We start from the raw sequence: 25,535 nt of genomic DNA on the forward strand, positions 1-25,535 counted from the left end.
AGTCTAAGTGAAACTGTACTCTTTGTTTTAATTTGCATTTTCCTGATGATTAAAAAGACTGACAGACCAGAGATCTTAACCTTAAAAAATATGTAAACTAAATTATTTTCTAATGCCCCAGGAGAACTAAGAATTTTCCTAACAGAAGCTCTCATAAGCAAAGTGACTTAATCTTCCCCTACTTTATGTTTCACAATTCCAAATTGTCATATATTTAATTTTAGTGGCACAAGATTGTATTCCCCAGGACACAGCACTAAGGACAATTTCAGTTCATTCACCATTCATATCGTTGTTTATTTACTCAACAAATATTTATGGAGGGTCCCCGCTCCTGCCAGGAATTTCGCCAGACAGACCAACAGGCTCTTCTCCCGGCGCCTACCTTCCAGACCGTGAGTTCTTTGTCCCTTGCACTATGGCAGTGACCGTGGGCAGGCGTGTTTTAGAAAGGCTCAAAGGCTCAGACCAAGCCCCTTCCAATTCCTGCAATCCATTGTTCTCGTGCATCATTACTTGCTCACAAGTTTTTGTATTCAGCACATCTGAAGAGGAACGCAGTGTGTCCACGCATGCTGTCTTACTGCTAAGGAATCATTCCGGAGAGAAAAGTTTTGAAGGAGGAAAATTCGAATGTTGTCGTTTCAAGCGCTTGTCTTAAATGTAAGATTATAATTAAGGTCTTTTAAAACAACGCCGTTTATTTGACTTTTTCTTCTAAAAGCAACTTTCCCCCCTGCTCTTCATAAGAAATAAAAAAGCCTCACTTTATTTCGTCGTAATGTCAGGTTTGATTAAGAGGGCGACGAAAAATATCTCACGTTCGTTGTGGTTTAGGTAATTATAAATTCCGACGGGAGAAAGGATCGCCAAAACGTTTTAACACAGATAATCTCTAAAGACTTCATTATCCCATAGATAAGTCTTAACCAAGCAGTGCCGTTTTCTCTAATTTAAAAACCACAAGTCTTATGTAAAATAACAGCTCAGCTTCATGAGCTTTCTGGAAAGAAAGATCAGGATTTAACTCACGTTATTGCTTCAGATAATGGTCTGGTTACCAGATAAGAGGTGCTACACCCAGGGACAGTGACAGGGCTAATCAAGGGGAGAGTTCGTGCTCGATTCTTTGATTTTTAAATTAACTTTTAATACTGTAAACCGCACGCCACAGTGAGAGTGCTGGGTGCCAAGCCGGGCGGGACTCGCGCCGCTCTCCATCCCCCATCTCCACTTTTCCTCTCCCAGCCCCGGAATTCATGCAAATCAGCCTGCTAACCCCGGAGCAATACGAACCACTTTCGCGCCATTCGCTCAGGACCGTGCAGCCACGTAAAGAGAGGGTCTCTGGAGCCCTAAAACCGCCAGTCTTGCAAGGCGGATTTTAGGAGACTCCAAGGCGATCGCTCAGTTCAGAATATCTGGGGGGCCGGTTTCTGCCCCGGGGCCACGCGGGCCTCGCGCCCGGGCGGGCTGTTAGCACAGCTTGCAGGACCTGCGCCCCGACGCGGGAAAGCCGGCCGGGCCCCGCCCCTCGGGCCCGGGTCTGCGCGCCCCGCCCGCCGGCCGCGCGGCGCCGGCTCCTCCTGCTCGGTGGGACGCGGCGCGCGCGGCTGCTCCGCTCTCCGCGCTCCGAGCGCCGACCTGGGCGCTCGCCGCCAGCATGGACGCTCGCCGCCGGCCGGTGAGGGCTGGGCGGCCGAACCCGAGGGGCGGGCGCGGGGGTGCCGGGCGCGGGCCGACTCCCTGCAGCTCCGCCGGCGGAGTGCTGCTTATCAACTGGTGGCCGTCCTGGGCGGCGCCCGTTTAGGCGAGCCCCAGATTTTGTGCACTTGGTGTAATGCGGGGCCGGGGGCCGTGCCCGCTAGGCGTGCGCACCCGGCGCGCGGGCGGTTCGGAGATTTGAGCCGTTTGCAGGATGGCTGGCAGCGCAGGGGAGCTCGAGGCCACGTGTGCCCGAGGGGCACGTGCGCCGGGGCCGGACAGCGGCGAGGGCTGGCCGGTCCCCCATTGTGTCCACTGGCCCGAGCCCGGCGGGTGGGGCGCGGAGGGGAGCATCGCCCTCCCTGCTCTTTGGAGTTTGTTCTGCAGCCGCCCAGCCCTTTCCTGCGCGCAGCTCCGGGCGGATGGGTGGCTCGCCGCGGCTCCTCCCGCGCGCTCTGGGGGGCCCTTGGGTGCGCTCCCCACCCGCTTTGGCCCCAACCACGCCGGCCGCCGCTTCTAACCGCTGAGGGTCGGTGGGTTTGAAGTTTAAAGGTCTCGCAAACCAGTCTCTTTAGAACTTGGGTTGTGCACATCGCGGGAGGCGTCTTTAGTCCCAGTTGGTGATTAAGCGCCACTGAAGGACCTGGGGGTCCAAAATGTTCGCCGACAATTTGCTCCTTTGCCACTCCCTGCCCCACCCCCAGCCTTACTCGCAGCTGCAGGACGTTGCCCTGAAGGGAACGTTACTTTTTGCTTTAACGGAAACCGGAACGTAGAGTCTGCCCCAGGAGAGGTTAGAAGGTGGGGGCTGGGTGAAAAGGAAGAAAGTGACACGCTTAAAACAAACATCAGGGGTAAGGGACACACGTGGGGAGGCTGGGGTTCTGGGGTGCGCGAGGGCGTGGTTTCAGAGACACATCTCGTCCCGGGTGGAACTGGGCGTTGGCCTTCAGGATGAGGAAAGCCGTGTGTGGCTGTGCTTGAAATCTGCCTTGGCTGGGTTCAAAGTTGGGCCATCGTGTGACTTGAGTAATGCATTTCACGTCTCTGAGCCTCAGTTTCCCCATTTGTTAAGTGGGAATAGTTATAGCACCTTTGTGGCGAGGAATTAAACATGGTAATGTGAAAGCACAGCTAGCGCCTGGCACAAAAAAACACACCTACTAAATGACGGAATTAGTTATTACCTGCCTTCCAGAAAAGTTCGTCTCAACCGTGACCGTTTTCCTTGCTTCTTTCTATGTATCCGGCAGGCATAGGTTTGCCCGATGACTAACTCTTGGCATGTGCTGACTTGTATTTCTCTGACAGCTTCCAGGAGAATGCCTGGCTTGAGGCTATCTTGGGTCCCTGCTTGGAGGTAGATTCGTGAGTAGATGGCAATAATTCCTGCAGTAATGCAAGGCAGTGCTGTTTTAGGAGATTGCAGTCTTGGGTTCTCCTTCTGGCCCTGGGATCTTATGCAGTCTGTTTCACCTTCCTGGGTCCTTGAATTTATCTGAAAAAATGGAGAGTTTCTGAGATCCCTTTTAGTAGATAGTATCTCCACCTATTGTATCACACTTTCCTGCCTTTCTAAAAGGAGAAAAGACAAAGATGATTGAATGGAGTCTACTTAGGAGCATAGGATGGTTGGGTACCATCATCCTGAAAATAATTTTATTTGCAAGAGACGAAAGTGCATAATGTTAGGTGTAGAAAGAAGGTCAAGAGTGTTCTGTTCACCTGGCACCTCACATCCTGGAATTATTTTGTGGGACTCAAAGCAGAGCTTGCCCTTTCAAAGTTTTCAGTGTAAGGAGCCGCTTCTGCTATTCCATGGCCATATTTAAGGAGGTAAAAATACGGGAACTAATACAACATTTAAGAAACTTCATTAAATATTAAGAAATGGCAGAAACTGCTGTCTTTTTTACATGAGGTAGATGCCAATTGCGTTTTCTGATGAGCAGTGCCAGGTTGTTCAGTGTTGATGAATGAAGAAACCATTTTCATATTTACAAGTAATTTGTGCCTTATGAAAGGACTTTTAAAAACTGAAGACTTGTCCAGCGAAGGAGCCTGCAGAGAGAGCTGAATGTCAGGCCAGGCTGAGAGCACAGAGGGAGAATCGGGCATTCTCCCTGGCTTTGGAGTGCTGTTTGACCTTTAACTTGGCTCCTTGTACAAAATTTGTTCACTGGGTTGATATATTCGATTTGTAAGGACTTGTGCCGAAATCACTGGACCCCTCCTGCTTGGAAAGCCTGCCATCTTGAAGTGGCAGTGCTGCCCGGTTCTTGTAGTTTGGGGCAATTAGCATCACAGTACAGAGCCCAAAAGCTTACATAAAAAGACCTCATTAGCTTGATTTTGGCTGAGGGAGGGAAATCACTCTACCATTTTGTACTTTTGAAATGTCCTTTTATAAGTACAGTCTAATTTTTTTTAAAAGGGGCAGATTTTAGGAGCTTAGCATTAAACTCCTTGGGAGCTCAGTATCATGCATGCTAAGAGCTTGGGAGCTCTTAAAGTGGGTAGACGGGTAGCTCTACAGATGTTTGAATAAATGGATAAATACCATTACAGTTTTCCTTCAGAAGGATCCCTTTTTAGGATTTTACCTAGTTTTGAAAAAATAATTTGTAACAATTACAAATCCTGCTTTTTTTACATAGGGTACAAGAAATGGACATATCTACTCTGTGCTGTTTGAACCTACTAAACTCAGAAATGATGTCTTTAGTTGGATACTGGAGTAAGCAGCCCACTTAACAGTGTTGCCATTTCCATTTGCAGCAAAAGGATCGCAGAGCAAAGAAGAACTTCAAGAAATTCAGATATGTGAAGTTGATTTCCATGGAAACCTCGTCATCCTCTGATGACAGTTGTGACAGTTTTGCTTCTGATAATTTTGCAAACACGGTAAGTGCTGCCTGAGAATAAACAGAATTGAGTCTGCAGTGCTCAAAATGCCCCAAATGCTTTGTGCGTGATTAAAACTGCTTGCTTTTTGCCTACATTTCTATACAGCCGTTATGAAAATACAGTATGCACTGTAATTTCATTTCACTTTTTGCTGTGGTTCTAGGTAGTAATTGTTGGAGGTAGATTAGCTACTTATTCTATCCTTTTGAAATGTCGCCTAACCTAACATGCTTGATGATTTGCCATAACAACTCAGAAATCATTTGTAAACCTCTGAACCATTTTTCTTTGTAACAAAAGCTTTTCTCTTGTAGTGCACTTGTAAATGTGATTTGCTCTCTGCACGGTTTGTGGAAAATTGGTTCTTGAAAAAGGAAAAAAAAATGCACAACCACATTTATTTATTTATTTTACAGAAACCTAAATTCAGGTCAGATATCAGTGAAGAACTGGCAAATGTTTTTTATGAGGACTCTGATAATGAATCTTTCTGCGGCTTTTCAGAAAGTGAGGTGCAAGATGTGTTAGACCATTGTGGATTTTTACAGAAACCAAGGCCAGATGTCACTAACGAGCTGGCCAGTATTTTTCATGCCGACTCTGACGATGAATCATTTTGCGGTTTCTCAGAGAGTGAGATACAAGATGGAATGGTGAGTTTGTGAATTTCACCAATATCGAGAGTAAGGTACATTTAGAGGCATGACACACTTGCTTTAAAAAAAATTTTTTTCTTGTAATTTTTGTTTTAGTCGTGCCAGAAGATTTTGTTGATCTTTTTAACATTCTAAGAGTATTTCCTTCATGTTTCAAAGTAGTTTTTGCTAATGTAGTCCTACTTGTAAAGCCCGAACATTTTGTAGGCTCTGAAAATCTTGGAAACTGGTGAGATAAAATTGGCCAACCTCCAGATTTCCCTTGCCACAGAAATCCAGCCTAATCAAAGGAAGCACGTGTGGCCTTAGGATGAGCTGCGTTTGGATTTAAGTCAAAGTGCGCAGCCTGGTGCCTGGCGTAGAGCAGGCCTTTGGTAAATGTTGGTTCCCATGGTGGATCCATGCCTGCATCTGGAAAACTTGTGGGAACTCAGGTATAGCAGCTTGAGTGTGAATAATAACAATCAGGGCCCTTCCTGCTTCCACCTTTGCTCCTCGGTCGGCTTTTCTTGTGCATGCTGGCTTACCTTTAACCTCTGTCGTCCTGCACAGGCTGCTGCTGCTGCTGCTGCACCTTGGTCCCACCTTCCCTGAGCATACTGTTTAGTTCTGCAGCTATTTTCTTGTTAGCAGGCCTTTCTCATTAAAGGAAGCAGTGTGTTGCTTTACAGTGAGAGGCATGCTCCTCAGCTCACTGTGGTCTGACACTGGTCCACTGCCTGGGACCACACTTGAGTGACACAGACATAAGTGAGAGCGCCTGACCAAGGAGTGTTTTGTCACTCTCTTACTTCATGATAGTGTAGTATTTCCTCTAATAACTGATGTTGGTCTAAAGCAGTGTGTGTTGGAGTTATGGCGGGCTCGTGTGCAAATCTGGATGGGACCCCAACATTGAATAGAGAAGCCTGAATCATTTCTGGGCAGTGTTTCAGTTCTTTGTAGATGTTATTTGTTGCCATTAATAACATTAAAAGTCATAAGAATTCATAAAAGTTTTTGTCCCTTTACATTCTCTCAATTCGTGCGCACTGAAAGTACATGGAAAGTACTAAAAGCTGTGGGGATTTAAGAAAGTTTTGAATGTTAAAAAACGAGTCTTCCATTTCTGGGACTTTATGAGTAATATGTTTTCTTCTCTCTCTCGTTTTTTGTGTGTTTGTTTTTCCCCAACCATTACCACAGTCAATTTTAGAATATTTTCATTACCCCACCAAGAAACCCTGCACCCATTAATGGTCACTTTGCATTCCTTTCCCAACACCCTCAGTCCCTGACGACCACCAGTCTATTTTCTATCATTGTAGTTTTGCCTATTCTGGACATTTTGTATAAATGGCACCATATAATGTGTGGTCTTCTGTGACTGGCTTCTTTAGCTTAGCTTACTGTTTTTAAGGTTCTTCCATGTTGTGGTGGGAGCCAGTACTCCGTCCCTTTTTATTGCTGCATAGTATTCCATCGAGATGGATAGTGGTGATTGTTGACAACAGTGTGACTATGTTTAATGCCACTGAACTGTCCACTTAAAAATAGTTAAAATGGTACATTTTATGTTACGTATATTTTACCACAGTGTTTTTTAAAAAGTAGATTAGGGCATTGACATCTTTAGTAAAGTTTAATATTGCCATAAGCATCAAAACCATGTTTATGGGAGAACACATATTTGTACGTATAGGAATTCTTTTAAAATGCATAAAGATAGAAAGATCTACTGTTAAAGAAATTAAAAAGGGAGCTGGATTTTCTGCATTTAAAAAGTTAGCTCCGAACCACTGGGCTAGGGGCTGTGAAGATAACTGTGTGTCCCAGATAGGCTACATTAGTTCGGCTGCACTCAGATTGTTGTATTTGTAATTCCTGATTTTGTTACCCAGAGCTGTCAATTAAAATTGACAAAGAAAGTGTTCAATTAAAATTTATTTGCTGGAAGTGTCTTTTGTCCAGAAGGGATTTTGTAGTCGTGCGGGGGTAGCCTGTCCAACCATCAACAAGTCATTAATGACTCGATTGTTCTGATTGACTAGAGACTGCAGGCGGTGCAGTCAGACCGTGCGGGCTGCAGGACCCGCAGCCAGTGTAGACGGGCCGGGCCTCTCCGGGTGGCGATGAAATTTCCAACGCGAAACACCAGGGGGGCACCCAACAAAAGAGCAGCGCCCCCCGAACCCTCGGAGAATTCTGTGACCGATTCCAGTTCGGATTCAGAAGATGAAAATGGCATGAATTTTTTGGAGAAAAGGGCTTTAAATATAAAGCAAAACAAAGCCATGGTAGGTATCTGACTTTGAGTGTGTTAGAACTAACTCTTCCCGGCTCTTCTCTAAGCCACTTGTTGCTTGTATCTGTGTCCTAAGAATTATTTTCACCGTAGCTGTGAAGTCTTCATAACATGTGCTTTAAAATGGATTTCTTTCCCTAAACTAACTTGTCTCTTTTTTAATCTGTTAAAGTCTTGGTAAGTGTATAGGGGAAATGAGAAACTCTTTGAGATGTGCTACTGTCATTTCCAGAGGTGGTTCATTTTCAGCAGCGGTTCTGTACCCATCATTTCTGTCCTCCCTTTTCAGCTTGCAAAACTGATGTCAGAATTAGACAGCTTCCCCGGCGCGCTCCCTGGACGGCGTTCCCTCCCGGGCCCCCGTGCAGTAAGTGTAAGTGCTTGTTCGTGTGGGAGGATTTTGCGCGGGTCTAAGGTAGATTTGTTAGGATATTTTAGAATCCAGTTTCCTTATTTTGTGTGGTCTTATAGACGGACTAAGAGGAAATAGAGGACACCTCTGACAGATCTCTGGGAGTTCTTCCTTGCCTCCTGGGGCAGGTGTGGCCTCGTGTGAACTCCTGTAGTACTCAAACCCGTTTTGATTGGTTATTTTTCTCCTTCCCAAGTAGACTAAGCCTCTCAAGGGCAGGGAGTCAAGATTGTAAAGAAATTTTTTCTGTATTCCCAGCATTAGCACATTCCTCCCACATGGTAGATGGATGCCATGGAATCGATGTTTTTAAAATCTGAGAATGAGAAAAAAGAAGGAAAAAACAATTTTCTTAACCAAGTCATGGCCTAATATATGTGATTATGTTCTGAGGAACTAAGCTGGTGCCACTCAGGGGAATGTGGTGTGTCTGCTGTGGTACAAAAGATAAGACTTCCTTTCCCCACCTCTCCCTGAGAAGAAAGGGAAAAAGCACACAAGGAATGGAAGAAGGAAAACCATACATACATTTCTCTCTTGTGCAATATAGAAACAGTGAGTATGTTTCAGGGCCCAAGAGATGTCGTGGAAAAGCTTTCTTTGGAAAACGAGATCCATTCTTGCGCCTTTATTAAGTAGAAAAGCGAGTAGATCATCTCTCATTTGAGAGAAACCAGGCTAGATGTTACAAAAGCAGAATTACAATGGCTGTATTGTTTTTGGGCTCATTTTTGATGCATTATAGAAAGGACAAAGAAAATGAGAAAATGGAGCTGTCCTTTTACTTAAATGAAAACATACTTAAGGAGGAGGTGCCACTTCTCTTTGTTCTGGAATAAATGAGTTCCGTCCTGTGTGTTTTGTTTAGCAATCAAAGACACCCCGAAGGCGTACGTTCCCAGGTGTTGCTTGCAGAAGAAACCCTGAGCGGAGAGCGCGTCCTCTTACCAGGTCGAGGTCCCGGATCCTTGGGTCCCTTAGTGCTCTACCCACAGAGGAGGACGAGGAGGAGGAGGAGGAGGATGATAAGTACATGCTGGTGAGGAAGAGGAAGGCCGTGGATGGCTACATGAACGTGAGTGCTCCGCATTTGTGCCTGCTCTTCTGTTTTTCCTCTTCTGTAGGCCCAGCATCATGCACACAGCACAGGTACACACATAGCCTCCACACCAGATGATCCGTATTAAATGTTGTTGTCAAACCATTCAGAATGTGAATGTCACATAAACTTATTTGATGATCTTTTTGGAGTAGGTGAGAGAGTGTTTTCTTCAGCTTTTATTAACTGTAGGAATCATCTCCATAATGTCATCCTATTGTCCTTAGTAGACTTATGACTTGCCCCCTCTCCATAAGCTCTAAGAAGGGTTTCCAGGTCGAATTCTCTGTGCAGGAATTACAGTCAACTATCTGAGATTCAGAGCTGGGGAGAGCCAGTAAGGACACTGTTCCATGCTTCTTCTTGTGCAGGGAGATGACGTGCCCCGAGGTCGCCGCCCCGGGTCCATGACCCTCCCACACGTAATTCGACCCGTGGAGGAAATCACAGAGGAAGACTTGGAGAACATCTGCAACAACTCTCGAGAGAAGATATACAACCGTTCATTGGTGAGAGCCTCTGAATTAGGTCCAAAAATGCAAACATCCGTGAGAGAGGAAGGATAGCTTCCGTTCGAGTTTTGCTGATGTTCTAAAGATCCTAACGTGTGGGATGTGTGCCTGTGTGTTTTGTTCATATAAGAGAAGAGTCTTGAAGCATCCTTGGATTTAGCCCTCTTGGTAAATCTTCAGTAGCGTTAAATCTTTTCTCTTAATGTAGAAATTGATTCATTCAACCTGTATTTACTATGTATCGATTACGTGTGTCTACATAGATAGGTGCTAGCGATATGGTGGTGTGCTCAAGCCAAAAAAGGATGTGGGCAGGGGTTTTTTTGCATGATGAGGTCTTGTCTTAAAGAAAAGTAGTTTTCATAATACAGTCATCTCTTGGTACTCGGTATGCATGGTGCGTTGGCGCTAGGACACTCCCCCCGTACCAAAATCCACGGATGCTCAAGTCCCATATATAAAATGGCATAGTGTTTGCATATAACCTGCGAACATCTTCCCATACACTTTAAGTCATCTCTAGGTTATTTATAATACTTAATACAATGTAAATGCTCTGTAAATAGTTGTGATACTGTGTTGTTTAGGGAATAATGACAAGAAAAAGAAGTCTGTACATATTCAGTTACAGACACATTGTAAGCCTTTCGATCCTCGTTCCGTTGAACCTGTGGATGGAGAAGCTACAGATATGAGGGCTGACTGCATTAATATTTGAATGAAACCGCCATCCTTGTAGATACTTTGCATGCCCTGGCAAATAGTTGTGTATGTAGATGTGAAATAGGATTCAGAGACAAAATGTCAGACCTTCCACACAAAGAAGGACATTCTTTACACCATTTTTCTCTACAAAAAGCGGTGATTTTTTTCTTCTTATTTACCTGTTATTCGTAGGGATCTACTTGTCATCAATGCCGCCAGAAAACTATTGATACCAAAACAAACTGCAGAAACCCAGAGTGCTGGGGCGTTCGAGGTCAATTCTGCGGTCCCTGCCTTCGAAACCGTTATGGTGAAGAGGTCAAGGAAGCTCTGCTGGATCCAGTAGGTGCCTTAAGGGATGGTCCTATGGGCTTGAAGGTCAGCTGCCAGCTAACAGGGCCAGAAAGAAGGCATCAGGGAAAGGACTGAGCCCTCAGTGTTGTGGGAGCATTCCTTTCAGGGGACGCAGGTGAATTCGTTGTGTTGGTGCTGGGAGGGTGTGAGCCACTTCCAGAGGGCTTGGGACCGGCCGTTCAGGGGAAGCTGATTCTCCATTTACCCCTGGTAGTTGCTGTGTAACTCCTGCTGGATTTCCTAGGGAACATTTGGCATGACTAATGGATATTAACCATGTTAAGGTTTTTTTTTTTTTTAATCCATGAAAAGATAAAAGAGTTAAATGCAATTGATAATACCCACTTTAGAGGTTAAATAGGAGTAGATAAGTAAGGGGGGAAAGTAAGATTTGATTTAATCGTACCTTTTCACAATTCTCCTTCAGAACTGGCATTGCCCACCTTGTCGTGGAATCTGCAACTGCAGTTTCTGTCGGCAGCGAGACGGGCGGTGTGCAACCGGGGTCCTTGTGTATTTAGCCAAATACCATGGCTTTGGGAATGTGCATGCTTACTTGAAAAGGTAATGGCTGGTTTATTTTCTCTTTTTCACACCCAAATCTTACATTCATTTATGTGTCTTAATAAAAAGACGATGTGTGGTCTTTATCTTGGGGCTGGGGTGCAGGTATTGACTGGAAAGGGGCACATTGGGAGTCTTTTGGAGTGTTGGAAACATTTTATATCTTTATCTGGATGGCAGTGACCTGAGTGCATGTGTGTGGATAAAAGTTCAAGTTTTACACTTTGAAATGTGTGCACTCGACCATACGTATAAATCAATAATAACATTTTTCTTGGGTTGAAAACTATATCGTGACGTGTTTCCTTGTCTTTTTCAGTCTGAAACAGGAGTTTGAAATGCAAGCATGATATCTGGAAGATCCACTACCTGCCTTCCACTGCGCATATCTTCCTTGTTAATGTTTTCAATTTTGTCATGCGATTGAAACCCAAGTTAACAATTTTGATGATCAGTCTTTTTTATAGGAAACTCAAATCAAGTTAATCTCACTAGATGTCCTAGTGTTTCTGAGTATCACAGAGGTATATTGCTAGCTCTACTTTGCCCTCTTGCAATTTCTCCTTTGCTTTCCCCCACCCCTCACCCCATACCACCCGCCTCTCTCTATTTCCAGTGGTCTCTCCCACCATTTAGTTTCTGGATTCTTCTTACATGACAATTTTATGAACACATGTTTGATTTAATTGGTGTTGAAATAGCCCTGGAATCCACCCATAAAACCAAGCACTTAGGTAGAAACACAGTTATTGGTGTTAACTAACTACATCTATTGAATTCCAGACAACAGCCCTAACTAGTTTACACAAAAACGAGTGTGGTTTAATGTTCATACTAGTTGACATGTTTTTTTTTTTAAAGAATCAAGGCACAAAAGTCTTAAAACCATGTGGAAAAATTAGGTAACTGTTGGAAAGTGGAGTCTCTTACTTTAGATGCCTCTCCTGAGAATATTCCATGTTTTATGCTTATAATATTTGTCACAGTTGAGACTTAGGTGCTGCTATTTACTTCCACCATGAGATTACGCGTGGCATGTGGCACACACAGTCAGGACCACGAGGGTTGTGGGCAGTGCTGGACTTGAAATCATTGTATAGAAAAGACATCTTGGGGAATTAGGATGATGAGGCTTCACCTTCCTAGGGGAAGAGAAGAGGCTGATTTGAGTTCATGGCGTAAGACCTCAGTATCATGGTAGTTTGCCAAGTTTATTTCAGTTGACCATGTAAAGTTTTTCAAATTCTTGATCATTTTGCATGGAAAATTGATAGTAATTCCAGCCTACAATTTGCAGTGTTTGCTTTCTTGAAGAAATTAGAAGCTAGGCGCAGGGTTCGTGTTCAGGTTTTAAGCACTTTTAGAACAATGAGAAGTGCCTTTTTGGAGATGGGTGACCTTCGGCAGTTTGTTAACTTGACGTCTCTGCCAGCTGAGTTTCTGGGCAGATTTCCTGTGTTGTCTCCCCTCCTCTCTTTTTTGCATTAATCAATCGTGTGGTAGAGGTGGACTCTGAGTGCCTGTGTGTCTCTTTTGCTTTGCATGTGCACCCTGTTGGCTGTGCCTGTTCTGGGTTTGATGCATAATTGGACCTTGAATCAATAAATGTAAATAGAGCTTTTGATCTGTAATGCTTTTATACAAAGTTTTTTATTTTAATAATAAAACGTTTCTTCTAGCTTGTGTGCCTTTTTTTTTTTGTCTTTACTACTCAATCTTACTGCCCTGAATCCTAATTTGTTTTCTCATATTTAAACAGAAGACCATTTCTCCCTTTTCTGGAGTCTCCGTTTTGGCTCAAGTTTCTGGAGGTCAAGGGTGAGCTCTTGTGAACAAGGCCTGGCTTGGTGATAGGACTAATAGCTGTGGTCAGAAAATCAGCTAAGGGGCCGGCCCTGGGGCCGAGTGGTTAAGTTTGCACGCTCCGATTCGGGGACCCAGGGTTTTGCCGCTTTGGATCCTGGGCGCAGACATGGCACCGCTCATCAAGCGATGCTGAGGCGGCGTCCCACATGCCACTAGAAGGACCCACAACTAAAACAAATACACATCTATACACTGGGGGGATTTGCAGAGAAAAAGCAGAAAAAAAAAAAGATTGGCAACACTCGTTAGCTCAGGTGCCAATCTTTAAAAAACAAAGAAAATCAGCTAAGATGGCTCCATCGCCAGACAGACAGTGATATGGGCCCAGGAACTTTTACAGTGTTGTTTTCTTCTCCTTTAACATTTGCCAACCCAAGAAATAACAGCAATTTCACAATACCTGGCTTGCTTTTATCAGCCGTTTGAATACTTATTAAAGGCACAATGTGCCTTGAGGCCTGTTCTGGGATTTGAGAGAATCAAAATACAAAAAGGGCAAAGTTTAAAAGCTCTCAACCCAATTCTTTAGACCAAAGTCGGCAAACTACAGCCTGTGGGTCAGATCCTACTACGGCCTATATTCATATGGCTCGTGAACTAAGTATATTTTTTTACATTTTTACAGGGTTGTAAAAAAACGCATGTGACAGTATGGCCCACAAAGCCTAAAATGTCTACAATCTGGCACTTCACAGAAAGTTTGTTTGCTCTAGACTTATATGAGAAACTACGTTTAGCCCATACAAATTCACGTGGGGAGAAAATGAAGCTAAATGAAGTCGTACAACTAGTATTCTGTATAGATCTGAAAGAAACAGGTATTTCTTTCATAAACTCTTAGAATCTTAAGAACCCAAATGTCATTCAACCCTTTTAGGTGTGTAATTGGGAAGCTTAAGCTTTTAGAGTTAATCAAAATTGGTGGTTTGGAACATTTCTGGTGTTACCATGTTTTAATATTATGAAGTGGAACTAATGTGGTTTTCATGAAAAACATTGACCAGTAACAGTTGATTCTGAGGTCTTACCCTTAAAGGATTTACAATCTAGTGGAGGAACTGAGACAAAAACCTAGAAATAACGTCCTGAGTAGGAATGAAGAGAGGACAAGTAGCTGGCACTTCTCGTTCCTGGACATTTTCTGGCATTGATGGGCCCGTGAATGTTGTATGGCTGCCATCTTATGAGAAGGAAACATCAGTTGCTAAGCCTCAGCCTTCACTTTGTGGGAGCCCTGTCCTTTCTCCCACACACCCCACTGCCAAGTCCACACACCATCCTTAACGTTGAGAGAACTTGGGTTTTGACGATTAGACGTGAAAAGTATCGTGGCAGTCATGGTACAGGAATTATTTTTGTCTCTCCAGCCTGGGTTCCTTGAGGTGGAGATGGTATCCACCTTTAACTCCACCTACTAAGGGGCTGATAAATGAAATAGAAACTAGACTTGGCTTCAGTAGTTTCATAATGAGGAGAGGCAAAGGCGCTCGTTAGAGAGTGCTGCAGGAGGGGTCTACTTGTGTTTTATTTTGCTTTCAGAAGAAAAAGTGAGAGGGAGCTCCTGATAGCTCAAGGTCAGGTAGAAAATTGAGTTATTTGCATACCAGGGGGATGGAGTATGAGATCGGTGCTTTGGAGCCGGCCGGAGAGTATTAAATTCTGAGAAGAAGGTGATAGCAAGTCCTGAGGGGAATGAAAGATGAGCAAATGTTATTTTATGTTAATGCTAACCATACATTTGTGGGGTAGTATCTCTAGGATGAGGAAGTAAATCCAGCCAAGTTGAGAAAAATGCCCGATGACACATAGCTAAGGGGGCAGAGCTAGACTGGAATATTCTAGGGAGAACCCTTTTTTTTTTTTAAACTAAAGCTGAGCTTGCCTGTCTTAGGACTCAGAAAGGTACAAGAGGGAGCTGTTAATCAGGTCCTGTCAGTGAGAACAAGGGCATCTTGCGTGTGGGACAAGTCTGCTTGACATGGTTTATATGGAAACCCTGTTGAGTAGGGAGACAGGCGGGGCTGGGTGGGGTGAGGGCTTGTGTGGTCAGGAGAGATGGAGGGTAGTAGGAAGCCCAGTAGGAAGCCCGGGTTTGGGACCATTCAGCACAGATGCTGGAAACCCTGAGGCTTTTAGCTTCAAGGCATTGACGTCCTGTGGGTAGGAGAAGACTCTCCAACTACAAGATTGGGGAAGGAGCTGAGGAGGAGGGCAAGAACTTCAGAGGCGGTGTCGCTAGGAGACAATGGAGGATGGACTAAAGCTTGGAGCCGCGGTAAGGGAGCTGGGGATCTTTGCTTGGGAATGTGTAAGGAATTGGTCTTGTGGTTGGAGAGAAATTGGCATGGCATTTATGTTATAATACCCAGGTGATGAAAGACTTGCTGGAGGAAAAGAGCGAGAAGCAAAGAAAACACCACTCAAGGCTAAAAGTCACTAACATTTTGGTTTTTTCAATCTCCCTTGCATTTTGTTTGATATGGTAGCATTTATCCCTGAAATACAACTTCTTTAGCATTAAGAATGTCAAAATATCTTAAATGGCTTTACAGTATTTGTTTATATGGATGGCCCTTATTAAACAATTTCCAGTCTTGGGGTATCTGGATTGTTAACAACCTTTTGCTATTATGAGCAATGCTGTAATTAGATTGTTATGCCTAAATCTTGGGTTAAAATAGATTTCTAGAAACTGCAGCAATTCTTAATTACAGGCATGGAGGAAGGTAGGAGATTGGGAATTTTGGAGAGCGTGGGGCTGCTCTGTAGACCTAAGCTGCCCAGAGTTCTGGTGAACTTAGGTGCAGCCCAACAATGGGGGAGAGGAGGTGAGCTGCTTGACTAGACACCAAAATGAGAGGCATGGCTCACTACAGGTGAACTCAGCCTGTAGGATTGCAAATGTGCATAGCTGGTCAAATAAGTTAAAAATACATTGTTTTATGTAATCCTGTGCCTTGGATTTAAGGAATTTTGTTGGAAGTGTTGTCAGATGAAAGTACCCGCTGATAATGCATGATTGCAACAACCCAACATTAAAAATATTTGCCAAAAGTGGGAAACTAGAGTTAGTAAGCACCTCCTAGGTGCCAGGCACAGTGCTCAGTGCAGTATGTATCTTGGCTATTCATAGCAGGTATTTTAGAATTTAACAGATTCAACGAGGTTAAGTAACTTATGAAGACGCAAGAGCCATGCATGCTTTCCTGGCCTGGGAAGAGATGTTCGAACCAGTCTTCTGAGGACTTCTGATAGACCTGGCTACATACCCCGATCATAATACATAATACCTCCCCCCATAGGTATATGTTTTAGTTTTTCCCCTCATAAGACCATGACGTCCTTCAGAGCAAAATCGTTCCTGATCCAAATACCCTTATCATGTAGTAGGTACTCAACAAATATTTATTAAATATTTATCAAAGGATGAGTGTCATGGGCAGGAAAGTCCCTGAGATTTGGGTAGAAAGAACTAAAATTATGGTAGAGAAGAAATATTGGGTAGAAAGCATGAAATTCTGTGAGGTTTAACGTTCCTTTGTGATATAATGCTTAGCCTGCTATGAAGTTGCCATGGTCAATTCATTAAAAGTTATGTGTTTCTAATAATGTATTTTTCTACAGAAAAATACAATTTACTTCTTCATACTAACTTTAAAGGAATACCTCTATCCTATTGAGTAAAGACGTATTGTTGAGCTACAAATGAGCTACAAATTTAGGTACCAAAGGATAATTTTAGATATGGTAGCTGTAAGTGTTATCCATTTGTCGGGGGGAAACATTTGGTGGCAAAAATTGAGTGTATAGAAGAACTTTTTTTTTTAAGAGAGAAGAGACCCCCCCCCGCATCATATGCCCATCACTAACTTCAGCAATGATCAACTCATGGTCCATCCTGTTAAATCCATACTCCTTTACTGCCCCCCCCAACCTACTGAATTATCTTGAAGCAAAGCCCAGAGATTATATGACATTCATACACACTTCAGTATTTCTAAAAGATAATGACTCTTTAAAACCATAACCAAACTATAATTATTACACCTACATAAAATTAACGAGTTCTTAATATCAAATACCCAGTCAGTAATTCAAATTTTCACTATTCCGCCCACACCCCCTGTTTATACGGTTGGTCTATTTGAATTTAGGAGTCTTAACTTATTTATGTATGTATGTATGTAAGCATGTGTGTCCCTTTTAATTAATGTTTCCCCTCCCTTTTTTCCCCTTGCAGTTTATTTGTTGAGAAAAACATTTTTTCCCGTAGAGTTTCCCACGTTTTACTAATTGCAACCCCATGATTCATTTAACGTCTTCGTCTGTCTTCTCTATCAGATCTAGAAGCTTGATCTGATTCAGAGGCAGGGACAGCACCTTATAGACAGTGTTGTGGACGGACATCAGAAGACTCACCATCCCGTTGTCTCCCTTTTTTATTGTTAGTGGCCATGATGAACATTCCTGTAAATTCTCTTTGTCTTTCTTCATTAATCAATGGGAAACTTCCCCTCATCAACTATTTAATTATCCTAGGTAGAGTTGGTACAGAAAAGCCTATTAAGGACTTTTTTTTTTTTTTTTACCAGTTTCATAGTCTAAAATTAGTTCTCTAGTATCCTCCAGTGCTGCCTACCAAGAATTTTTTTTAAGTGTCATACGAACTCTTGGATTTTTCAAATATTTGATGTGTTTCAGTCCACTGAAGTTATTATTCTTATTGATGCCCAATTTTGGCCCAATGGGAGCCTCTTCATGTAGGCTCCTGCATCCTTCTGATATGGCCCCAGTGGTCTTTGATATTTTCCTTTGTATTCTGGTAAGGAAACGTGCCAGGTTCACCTTATGCATTTTCTGCCCTAAGCCTAGAATCAACTATTTCTCCAAAATGTTTTGTTTTCAAAATACATTTCTTTCATATCTATTATCTATCTGTATATTATATGTATACATATATATAAAACTTATATTAATATGCTTATATATAAGCAATTATATGTTAGTATTTACATATAAATATATTGGTAATATCATCATATATATATATACATACATGGTTCAGAATATTATTGCTAAAATATTAATATTACTGAAAACAGTTTAAGATTTTTTTGTTTTAGTTTTTAGTGTAAGTCCTTTGGTACAAATTACTGTTTTTAAAATCATTTCAAACTCTTCCTCTTTTTTGGTTAAGCCACCAACTTGATACATTATTAGATTCATTTGTTTTATTTTGCTTTTGATTTTAAGGACTGCTTTTTTAAAAATTAGGATTTAAAATTTTGTTTTATAATGATGTAAAACAGTTACATATTTCCAAATTCAAGCTTACAAAATAAGACATTTTCAGAGAAGTCTAGATTATTTCCCTATGCTTCCACCCTGATCCTTCTTTCCCTCAATTGGTAAACATTTTAAAAAATTTTATGTCTTATACTTTGATTTTCAAAGATAAAAGCAAATAGGTATATATATTTCTACCCTCCTCTTGCCTTCTCATATAAATGGCAGCATACTAGTCACTACATACTTTTCTCTAGCTTGCCTTTTTTACTTTATATATGGGAGAGAGAAACACAATTAATTTTATCATATAAAAAGTATTATCTGAAGAATTCTGAAATATACTCACATATATAAACCTGAAGTTTTAAAGTTTCAGAGAAAAACATAGAGAGTGCTTTTTTCTCCTACCCAAGTACCCAAGGACAGACTGTTCTGTGAGCTTATGCTACGGATGTCAAATTCTCTTTTCTCACATGCTTAGCAGGCAAGCTGTATCGGCAGGAACCAGTATTTCAGTTTTCTCTTATTTTTATTTGATTTCGCGTTCTTCAATAGACTGATCCTCAAGCTTGTCTTCTAAATTGAATAGCCGTAAATGTTTCACATTTCTTAAAGACCGTCCAGTATGGCTTTTAAAAAACTAATGATTCCCCACTGGAGCTTGCCTGAATTTCCAAGACATGACCATTTTGAGTATCCTAGTGCTTAAGGAGGAAAAATATGTAAATAAAATTCCTTTATGCAAATGCTTCCTGCAAGTCTCATTGCCAGCCAAGTTCTTGTAAATCATGATAAACAGATGCTACTGAACTAAATGACTAAGTAAAATTATGGAGATAGATTCTATTTATCTTATTTTTCAGTGTTGGGGAGGGAGAGAAGGTTATTAACTAGATTTTGTCTGTCTGCATGATTAGGGCAGACACCAAGAACTCTATTAATTGATTTCGATGAGGCAAGAATCGGGCCGCTTAAGAACTGGAGAGCTGCCCCTGGTAAGGGAGAGGTCCTATTGCAACTTACTTGGCTTCACCCCAAGAACTGGGTTTTGGAAACAATCCCATATCGAGCCTGCTGGGGTTTTGCCTACTGTTCAGCTTTTTTCACTTTTTCTCTTAACTTAAAAAAAAAATGAAGTAAAATTCACATAACATAAAATTTGCCATTTTAACTATTTTAAAACATACAATTTGGTGGCTTCCACTACATTCACAATGTTGTGTGGCCACTATGTAACTCCAGAACATTTTCATCGCCCTCAAAAGAAACTAGGTGCTCATTAAGCAGTCACTTCTCTTTTTCTCTCTCCTTCACAGCCCACGGCAACCCATCTGCTTTCTGTCTCTATGGATCTGCTTGTCCTGGACATTTGGCAACATACAATTTGTGGCTTTTCATGTCTGGCTTCTTTGACTTAGCATAATGTTTTCAAGGTTTATCCTTGTAGTGGGTATCAGCACTTCATTCCTTTTTATGACCAAATAACATTCCATTGTGTGGATATACCACAATTTATCCATTCATCAGTTGATAGATATTTTGGTTGTTTTCACTTTGGGCTATTGTAAATAGCCCTGCTATGAACATTCATTTATAAGTTTTTCTTGGAACACCTGATTTCAGTTCTTTTGGGTATATACCTAGGAGTGGAATTGCTTGGTTATATAGCAACTACTTTTAATTGTTTGGGTAACTACCAGGCTGTCTTTTCACTTGCTCGATCGTGTTCTTTGATGCACAAAAGTTTTCATTTCAATAGATTATCTACTTTTTCTTTTGTTGCTTGTGTGTTTGGTGTTATAGCTATAATCAAAATCTAACGTCATGAAGATTTCTGCCTATGTTTTTCTTCTAAGAGTTTTATAGTTTTAACTTTTACATTTAGGTCTGTGATCCATTTTGAGTCAATTTTTTGCACATGGTGTGAGGTAAGGGCTCAACTTCACTCTTTCGCATATGGATCCAATTATCCCACCAGCATTTATTGAAAAGACTCTTTTTTCCCACTGAATGATCTTGGCATCCTTGTTAAAAATCAGTTAACCATAGGTGTATGGGTTTACTTCTGGACTCTCAATTCTATTCCATTGATCTTTGTGTCTTATGCCATAAAGTCTTATGCCTTATGCCAGTACCACACTGTTTTGATTACTGCAATTTTTTAGTAAGTTGTGAAATTGGGAAGTGTAGTCCTTCCAACTTTATTCTTTTACAAGATTGTTTGTTTGCTTTTTTTTTTTTTAAATATTTTAGTTTTTATTTTTCTCCCCGAAGCCCCCTGGTACATAGTTGTATATTTTTAGTTTTTCAGCTCTGGGTCCTTCTAGTTGTGGCGTGTGGGATGCTGCCTTAGCATGGCCTGATGAGCAGTGCCATGTCCGTGCCCAGGATCCAAACTGGTGAAACCCTGGGCTGCCAAAGCGGAGCATGCAAACTTAACCACTCAGCCATGGGGCCGGCCCCTGAAATTATTTTCTTAATTTTACTTTCAGATTGTTTATTGCCATTATATAGAGGTACAACTCATTTTTGTACATTGAGTTACCATTATTTTTAAGGGAACTGTTTTCCTACCAGTGCATTCTTGAGAACTTTTGCTAATTCTTTGGGTTTAATAGTCACCCTCTGACCTTCAGTCTTTCTAAATGCTGGAGGATATTAACACCCTCCTTAGTTTTACCCACCTTGATATGAGCATTTCAGCACTGCCTTATTAACAACAAGTTCCAGCTCTTAAGTTAATCACAGATAATGTTTCATTTGAACATGCTGACTAAGGGCCAGCCTGGTGGTGTAATGGTTAAGTTCACGTACTCCAGTTCAGTGTCCCGGGGTTTGCCAGCTTGGATCCTGGGTATGGACCTACACATCACTCACCAAGCCATGCTGTTGTGGCATCCCACATACAAAATAGAGGAAGATTGGCACAGATGTTAGCTCAGGGCCAATCTTCTTCACCAAAAAAAGGAAAGAGAATGCTGAGTGAAATGTTGGGGAGGAAAAAAGAGATATGGGAAATAAACATATTCATTATATTTTTAATTTTATTCTTACTTACTTTGCTTTTTGTTCAATATGTTTTGATGGTTATAAAAATATCTTTTGATTACTTAGTATAAAAAATTGGAATTTCATAATTAAAATTACCCATAATCTTGCCACTCACACGTAACTGCAGTTAAGAATTGGGTTATGTTAGGGCTGGCCCCGTGGCCGAGTGGTTGGGTTTGCTGGGTTCTCGAGCTCCGCTTTGGTGGCCCAGGGTTTTGCCAGTTCGAATCCTGGGCATGGACATGGCACCGCTCATCAGGTCATGCTGAGGCAGCGTCCCACGTGCCACAACTAGAAGGACCCACAACTAAGTCCTGGGGGGCTTTGGGGAGAAAAAGAAAAAACAAAATCTTTAAAAAAAAAAATTCAGTTATGCATAAGTGCTGACCATGAGTATTGTTAACATTACTAAGAGCATATTCTCCATATAATTTTTATTCTTCCATTTTTTTACATCTAAATTATGTAATAATGACTCACACTTAGGAAATATCAACTTAAATACAGCTTAAAAATAAGAAGTAATAGTAATTTCTTTACATTTATTTGGAACAGCCACTTTTGGCTTGTCTTTTTCATGGGTCGTTCTTTTTCTTTTCTTTTCTTTTTTCTTAAAGATTGGCACCTAAGCTAACAATTGTTGCCAGTCTTTTTTTTTCTGCTTTATCTCCCCAAATCCCCCCTGGTATGTAGTTGTATATCTTAGTTACAGGTCTTTCTAGTTGTGGCATGTGGGATGCCGCCTCAATGTGGCCTGACGAGTGGTGCCATGTCTGCGCCCAGGATCTGAACAAGCGAAACCCTGGGCAGTGGAGCATGCAAACTTAACCACTCGGCCATGGGGCTGGCCCCTCTTTTTTAAAATTAAAATAACACATGCATTTGGCATTAAAACAATCAAATAGTTCTGAAAGATTCATCATGAAAAGCAACAATGCCTTTCCCCACTTCTCCACAACCCTGGTCCTACTCTCCAGGAGGCAAACACCTTTACTCCAGGGGGCAAAGTTGTAACTTTGGAGGGATAACCTCTGTATTGAGAATAATATTTCTTTGTTTTTTTTTTAACATTGGCACCTGAGCTAACATCTGTTGCCAATCTTCTTTTTGTTGTTGTTGTTGTTTTCTTCTTCTCCCCAAAGCCCCCCAGTCCATAGTTGTATATTCTAGTTGTGGGTCCTGGCTCTGCTATGTGGGATGCCGCCTCAGCATGGCTTGATGAGCAGTGCTAGGTCCGCGCCCAGGATCTGAACCAGCAAAACCCTGGGCCGCTGAAGCAGAGCGTGCAAACTTAACCAGTCGGCCACGAGGCTGGTCCCCCTGATATTTCTTGATTTATCAATGTTAGACACTATCCACTGACCTCCTGACTCTTTTTCCCCACTTCCTCATCCTTCCTTAAGTCCTGACCAAGATAAGTACATTGGTCCCAGATATTAAGAGCAACTAGAACTTCCTAAGCACTTAGCTCTGTGCCAGGCACTCTGCTTTAAAGCTGCCATTCTAATCCTTACAACAACCAAATGAGTCAGTTTACATTATGCTAATTTAAGGATGAGGAAACAGGAGTTGAAAGAGGTGAAGAAACTTGTCCAAGTGTGGCAGATTGCATTTTCTAAAAAAGTGGCCACAACAATATTTCTGGTCCCACCTGCTTTTCCAGAACACTGCCACTTCCCCTTGTCTTGGAGTCTGTTTCCTCTCTCCTTGAACCTGGGCAAGCCTTTGTGACTGCCTTGATGAACAGAGTGCTGTGGAAATATCGCTGCTCCCTGACTTACAAGGCTGGGTTTAAAAAGGTAGAACAGCTTCTCACTCTCTCTCGCTGTGGATTCTCACCCTCGGAACCCACCACCGTGTTGTGAGGAAGCCCAGGTTCCATGATGAAGTCACATGTAGGTTTTCTGGCTAATAGTGCCAACTTAGGTCCCAGGAAACTGCTGGCATCAATCACCAGACATGTGAGAAAACACGCCTTCAGATGATTCTAGACTCCAGCTGTTGAGTCGTTGTCATCCTTCTAGTTAGTCTTTAGTTGAGGCCCCAGAACATTGTAGAATGGAGGCAAATTGCTCCCACTATGCCCTGTCCAAATTCTTGACCCACAGAATCCATGAGTGTGACAGAGAGTGGTTTTATGACACTAAGTTTTTAGATAATTTGATATACAGCCATAGACACATCAAGGCACATCCATCTGGTAAATGATAGACCTTGGGTTTGAACCTAGCTCCGTCCACCTCCAGAATCTCTGCTCTTAGCCGCTAGTCTCCACAATCTGTGAAGACTACTCTATTAGTTTGCTAGGGCTGCCATAACAAAGTATTACAGACTGGGTGTTTAAACAACAGAAATGTATTTTCTCGCAATTCTGGAGGCTGGAAGTCCGAGATTAAGGTGCCAGCAGGGTTGGTTTCTCCTGAAGCCTCTCTCCTTGGCTTGCAGATGGCCATCTTCTCACTCTATCTTCACAGGGTCTTCCCTCTCTGAGTATCTGTGTCCTAAACCCTTCTTAAAAGGACCCCAGTGATATTGGAGTAGAGCCCACATATATGACCTCATTATACCTTAATTACCTCTTGAAAGGCCCTGTCTCCGAAGACACTCATATTCTGAGGTACTGGGGTTATGACTTCGACATAACATATGAATTTTGGGAGGGCACAATTCAGCCCAGAACAACTACCCACAGGGCATTCTGAGCATCTCTGGGGCTGGAGCTCTGGCTCCCATTTCACACTTAGCTACCTCCTGCCATCATCTACCTACCTCCCAGGGCAGTGGTTTTAGATCCTGGCCGCACATCAGAATCGTGAGTTCAAAGAACAAAAGTGATCTCCGGGCCCTACCCCAGACCAGTTAAATCAGAACCTGTGGGGCAGAGCCTGGGCATCAGAGTCTTTTAAAATTTCCTCTGTGATTCTAACGTGCAGCCAGGGTTGAGGGTGACTGCTCTGGGGTGGAAGGGAAGTCTGGTGAGAGCAATGAGCCAGGAGAAACGAGGGTCACCTGGGGCAGCAAATTGTTGCTTTCGTTAGAGGAAGAGAAATAAAAATCACAGAGAATCCCGACACATTTCACAGTAGCTTCGATATGAAGAGGATGGGGTATTAAGCGGAATAAAAAACAGAAGACGTAGGGAAATATCCATCCCACTAGTTAAGATGTGATATTCCATTACATAACATTAGAAACCAGAAAAGGAAAAGCAGGAAAGCACAAGGTATGTAGTGGAAGTGAAGAGACACAGATGAATAACTAGGGTCTGGTGCGGGTCTCCTCTCTCATAGCCTGGTTTTCACGTTTTACTTTGGCAATTTGTAACTGAGCAGAATTTATTGGCTCTATTTTATAGAATGCAAAAGTCAACTGCCAGCATTATTGTTCAGCCAGGGAGCTCTGCCACCCACATGTCAGAAATCACAAGTTTGATCTTCACTCCCAATCGAAAGTCAGAGCAGCCCCGGGCGTCCCTCCCTAACCTTGCCTCGGCAGCAAACACTCTGCAGACCTGAATTCTGGACAGAATTGTTTTTCCTTCTGACTCCCAGCCTTCCCCTTTGGCTGTTTCTAGGGCTGTCTGTTGCTTGCAAACTGACACGGGAGATGTTGCTTATTCCTGCAGTCATTTATATTGGTATTACTACAGTAAATTCTTTATGAAATAAAAATCAATAGTCACCGACATCCTGAGTAGTGAGGAAAATAATTGTTTATGGCACTCAGCTTAAGCTGTTCTGGTAATCACGTTGAAAAATACAATATTTATTCATTAGATCAAATTTAATGAGGCCTCCTGGCAGTAATTATAAAAATTACTGTAGCAGTAAATTACTAATGAGTTGTGATGTGCTTCCTACCTGTGAAGAAGGACTGGGGGTTGAAAAGCCTGCTACCCAGATGAGGATGCGAGGGAGGGAGCCTCCCGCCCCGCGCTGCTCTCTCGCCCAGGCAGGGAAGGAGCAGTGTACCCAGACCACAAAAGCAAACAAGAAAAAAAGACCAAGGACATGCAACCAGGGTGGGGGGGGGGGGGGGCGATTCTTGCAGCCGTTGGAACAGGATCAAGATTAGAACATTCTTTTCCCCAAAGGTGAACGTCATCTCAGAGACTTCGAGTTGCCGGCGTGCT

General features: G+C 42.5%; 1 protein-coding gene across 8 annotated transcripts; it reads left to right on the top strand.

Moving 5' to 3' along the window:
• The first annotated feature begins 1,518 nt into the window (after nt 1-1,518).
• CDCA7 (cell division cycle associated 7) lies at nt 1,519-12,875 on the top strand. Of its 8 annotated transcripts, none has more exons than XM_023622010.2 (10): nt 1,529-1,684; nt 4,483-4,608; nt 5,028-5,264; nt 7,298-7,543; nt 7,841-7,924; nt 8,832-9,038; nt 9,434-9,571; nt 10,472-10,621; nt 11,061-11,197; nt 11,517-12,875. In XM_023622010.2, exons 1-10 carry the CDS (start codon nt 1,664-1,666, stop codon nt 11,545-11,547), a joined length of 1,377 nt encoding a protein of 458 aa, XP_023477778.2. In that variant the 5' UTR covers nt 1,529-1,663; the 3' UTR covers nt 11,548-12,875. The 8 variants fall into 8 exon arrangements, with proteins under 8 accessions (XP_023477783.2, XP_023477778.2, XP_023477779.2 ...); XM_023622011.2 differs by having other exon boundaries at nt 1,543-1,684; nt 7,841-7,918; XM_023622013.2 differs by lacking the exon at nt 1,529-1,684 and adding an exon at nt 1,907-2,233.
• The last annotated feature ends 12,660 nt before the right edge of the window (nt 12,876-25,535 follow it).

Source organism: Equus caballus, chromosome 18 (assembly GCF_041296265.1).
Source record: "Equus caballus isolate H_3958 breed thoroughbred chromosome 18, TB-T2T, whole genome shotgun sequence".
Taxonomy (NCBI): Eukaryota; Metazoa; Chordata; class Mammalia; order Perissodactyla; family Equidae; genus Equus; species Equus caballus.